The sequence below is a fragment of the Myotis davidii genome, unplaced genomic scaffold, assembly GCF_000327345.1.
Source record: "Myotis davidii unplaced genomic scaffold, ASM32734v1 scaffold27, whole genome shotgun sequence".
NCBI classification, from domain to species: domain Eukaryota; kingdom Metazoa; phylum Chordata; class Mammalia; order Chiroptera; family Vespertilionidae; genus Myotis; species Myotis davidii.
The window spans coordinates 2,308,311-2,312,240 of record NW_006297821.1 but is presented as its reverse complement, the minus strand read 5'-3'; the positions used below and the strand labels follow the sequence as shown (position 1 = coordinate 2,312,240).

The 3,930-nt window shown below is 38.8% G+C and overlaps 1 protein-coding gene across 1 annotated transcript in view; it reads left to right on the top strand.

Annotated features, from left to right (window-relative positions):
• The window catches only part of LOC102775186 (HIV Tat-specific factor 1 homolog), a 7,954-nt gene extending 5,709 nt beyond the window's left edge, over positions 1-2,245 (top strand). Inside the window, exon 3 of the mRNA XM_015570430.1 lies at positions 15-2,245. Within this exon, the coding sequence (XP_015425916.1) occupies positions 15-1,350 (1,336 nt within the window). The 3' untranslated portion in view covers positions 1,351-2,245. The remainder of the gene's footprint in view (positions 1-14) is intronic.
• The last annotated feature ends 1,685 nt before the right edge of the window (positions 2,246-3,930 follow it).

Here is a 3,930-nt window from a genome sequence, read left to right as displayed (position 1 = left end):
GCTGTGTCCTTCAGGGATCCAGAGGAAGCCAATTATTGTATTCAGACCCTTAATGGACGGTGGTTTGGTGGCCGTCAAATCACTGCCCAAGTGTGGGATGGAACTACAGATTACCAGGTGGAGGAGACCGAAAGAGAAAGGGAGGAAAGGTTGAAAGGATGGGAGGCTTTCCTCAATGCTCCTGAGGCCAATAAAGGTCTTGGCTGTTCAAATTCCATCTGTGCTTCAGAAAGGGCAGGGCCTTCTAGAGGAAGACATTTTTCAGAGCACCCCAGCTCATCTAAAATGAAGGCTCAAGAAGCTGCAATTCAAATGGAATTTGAAGAGCCTATAGATGAAAAGTTTGAAAAAACCAAGGATGGGGGAGAATTTGAAGAAGATGCTAAAGAAAGTGACCTCAAACGAGAGGCTGAAGAATGCTATCCCCAAAAAGAATCTGAAAGAAGGTATGAGGAAGGCTGCCCCCAAAGAGATCATAGAGACTGCCTTGAAAAAGAGTCTGGAGAAGGTAGTCCCCAAAAAGAGTTGGAAGTGGTTAGTCCTCAAAAAGGGGCTAAAGTGAATGGCCCTGGAAGAGAATCCAAAAAGCGACTGCAAAATGATTTTGAAGAGAATGGCTTTGAAAAGGAGTCTAAAGAAGATGGCCCCAACAAGGAGTCTGAAGAAGAGAATGGCCCCCAAAAGGAGTTTGAAGAAAATGAGTTGGAAAGAGAATCTGAAGAAGACTGCTCTGAAAAGCTGTTTGAAGATGGCCCTGAAAAAGTATTAGAAGAAAATGGCCCCCCCAAAGAGTTTGATGAGAATGGCACTGACAAGGAGTTTAATGAAAATGTGCTCAAAAAAGAGTTAGAAGAAAATGACTCTGAAAAATCAGAATTTGAAGATGACAACTCTGAAAAAGTGTTTGATGAGGAAGGCTCTGAGACAGACTTTTACGAAGAATCAGATGAAATGGAAGGAGAAGGAGATACATATGAAAAAGTTTTTGATGAGGAGTCTGATGAAAAAGAGGACGAAGAAGCTGCAGATGAAAAGGGTCTTGAAGATGCTGATGAAAAGGAGGAAGGAGATGATGCAGATGAAAAGATGTTTGAATATTCAGATGAAAATGAAGACGAAGTAGATGCAAAGGAGGATGAAGAAGGTATAGATGAAAACATGTTCGAAGATGGTGATGCCAACGAGAAGTTGTTTGCAGAGGATTCCTGTGAGAAGTTGTTCGATAATTCTGATGAGAACGGGACAGTGGGTGGTTTGGGGCATGTTCAGGAAGAAGGGGCCCTGTCCACAGGCAGCAGCTTTATCCTCAGTGATGATGATGATGATGATGATGATGATGACAACATTTAATCCCTTAAATTTGCTTTTGAGAGAAATTCCTCCACTACATTTTGCCTATGCTCTAGGGGAATTACTAGTAGTGTTAATGAACATTGCATAGTGATAGGATGCCTTCAGATTAATGCACTGACTTTTTCATTGTTACCCGTACTTAATGATCATAAATATTTGTTAATTGGCTGTTCAGTTAAAGCTTCTCAGTCTAATGCAAGTAAACTGGATACTCGTCCTTTGTCAGATTTGTTAAATGGATGTAGAATATTTTTTTAAAATATTCTGATTGAAGTTTGTGATATTCAAAAATAAAAATAAGTTGTTAATATGCAGAAATTGAAAATTGGACTTGAGTTAAATTGCATTTAAAATTTTTTGCTATTTGCTTTGTTCATATTTAAGTTTAGTCTTTTAAGGGTTTGAAAAATCCCACAGGAGTCTCCTTGCTTCCAGCTTAGCTCCTATTTCTCCTTTCTAAACCAGAGCATGTTACTAAACTTACAAGGCAAATAGCACTTTGGAATTTTCCCCCGCCCCGTCCTTGCAAGTTACTTTTATTTGTTTTCCTTTTTACTCTCCATGAAAATTGGCTATTAGATGCACAGGAGGGACCTTCCTGAGGTCCACCTACAGCTTTCATTACTAAAAATATAGGGAAGGAGATTAGAATTCCACTCTGCGCTGTGTGGCCCCTTTAGAAGTTGATTGGAATTGTGGGTCCTCTCCCCAGAAAAGTGCACATACTACACAACTTTTTGAATACAGTTTGGAAGGTTTAATTGATTGCTTGGAGTTTAAGAATGTTGCCATTCATACTTCAATTTTGTGTTTTTGTTCTAGTATGGTGCCTAGTACTGTGCTAGATTGTGTAGTCCCAGTAAAATGTTGGGTCTTTCTTGCTTATGCTTTCCAAATTAAATATTGATGAATTGACTTCTGCTGAAGCATGGAGAAGTTTTTCTTATAAATCAGAAGCATTGAAATAAACTGCATTGATGCTTTTTCATTATAAAAACTCCATACCATTGTGAATAATGCTGCTAAGAGCATAGGTATATAAATGTCTGTTTAAGTGCCTGCTTTCACTTATTTTGGGTATATATAAAGAAGTAGAAATGCTGGATATATGATAATTCTATATTTAATTTTTTTTGAGGAAACACCATATTGTTTTCCACAGTGGCTACATCATTTTACATTTCCACCAACAAAGTACAAGTGTTCCAATTTCTCTGCATTCTCACCAGCAGTTTTTGTTTTCTTTAAAATTGTATTTTATTTTATAATAGACATCCTAATGGCTTTAGAGTGCTATCCCGTTGTGGTTTTATTTGCACTTCTGTAATGACTACTAATGGTGAGCATCTTTTCATGTGCTTATTGGCTATTTGTATCTCTTCTTTGGAGAAATGTTTATTCAAGTCCTCTGTCCATTTTAAAATTAGGTGTTTTATTTTCTTTAAAAATTCTTACCTGGGGATATGTTTTTACTGATTTTAGAGAGAAGAAGGGAGAGAGAGAGAAACATTGATGTGAGAGAGAAGCATTGATCGGCTGCCTCCCATGTACACCTTGATCAGGGATGGAACCCAAAACCTAGGTATGTGCCTTTACCTGGAATTGAACCCGTAACCTTTTGGTGTACAGGACAATGCTCCAACCAACTGAGCCACCTAGCCAGGGCGGTTTTTTCTTTTGGTTGTTGAGTTGTAGAAATTCTTTATATATTTTATAGATGAATTCCTTATCAGATATATAATTTCTAAATATTTTCTCCAACTCTGTGGGTTGCCATTTTACTCTGTTGATAGTGTCCTTTGGTATTTTGATGAAGTCCAACTTACCCATTTTTTCCTTTGTTGTCTGTACTTTTGGGTCATGTCCAAGAAATGTTGCCAAATCTAATGTCTTGAGGCTTTTTCTCATGACATGTTTTCTTCCAACTTTTGAAGTTAGAAGGTTTACTGATAAAAATGTCAAAATAATGGTATGTATGTCCCCCTCAGGGCACCCTTGGTATATGTACTGGATCTGGCCTTTCTTAGGTATTTAGACAGTCCCCTAGCCTCCCCTATCCCCCACACTATGGGGTTTTTTATAGCTGAGGTTTTTAGTGTTCATGTCCTAGCTTTCTAGGAAATATCAGAAGGAGTCTGAGCTCTCCTTTCTGTGTTTTTCTTTTTCTCTGGAATCTTCACTATCACTTCCAATGCTATGCCTGGTCGTCGTAGATATAACAATCCTCTTTGTTTTCAGACTGAGAATTGATGAAAAATTACCCTTTAAACTTTATAGTTCAGCTAAAACAGGTTGATTATTCCAAAGAAACTTTACTCAAAAACTTAAGGGAAGAGAAGAAAGGGGGAAAAAATTCAAAGACACATAACGCAGTCATACCTTGGCTGGGCCTTGTTTAGATGCTGGAGGGTGGCTTGCAGAGTTAGACAACATCACCCTCTAGAGGACATTACTATGCTGTGCACCAACTTGCTCAACAATTGTCTTAGACCAGCGGTTCTCAACCTGTGGGTGGCGACCCCTTTGTGGGTCGCACCACCCCTTCACAGGGGTCGTCTAAGACCATCGGAAAACACA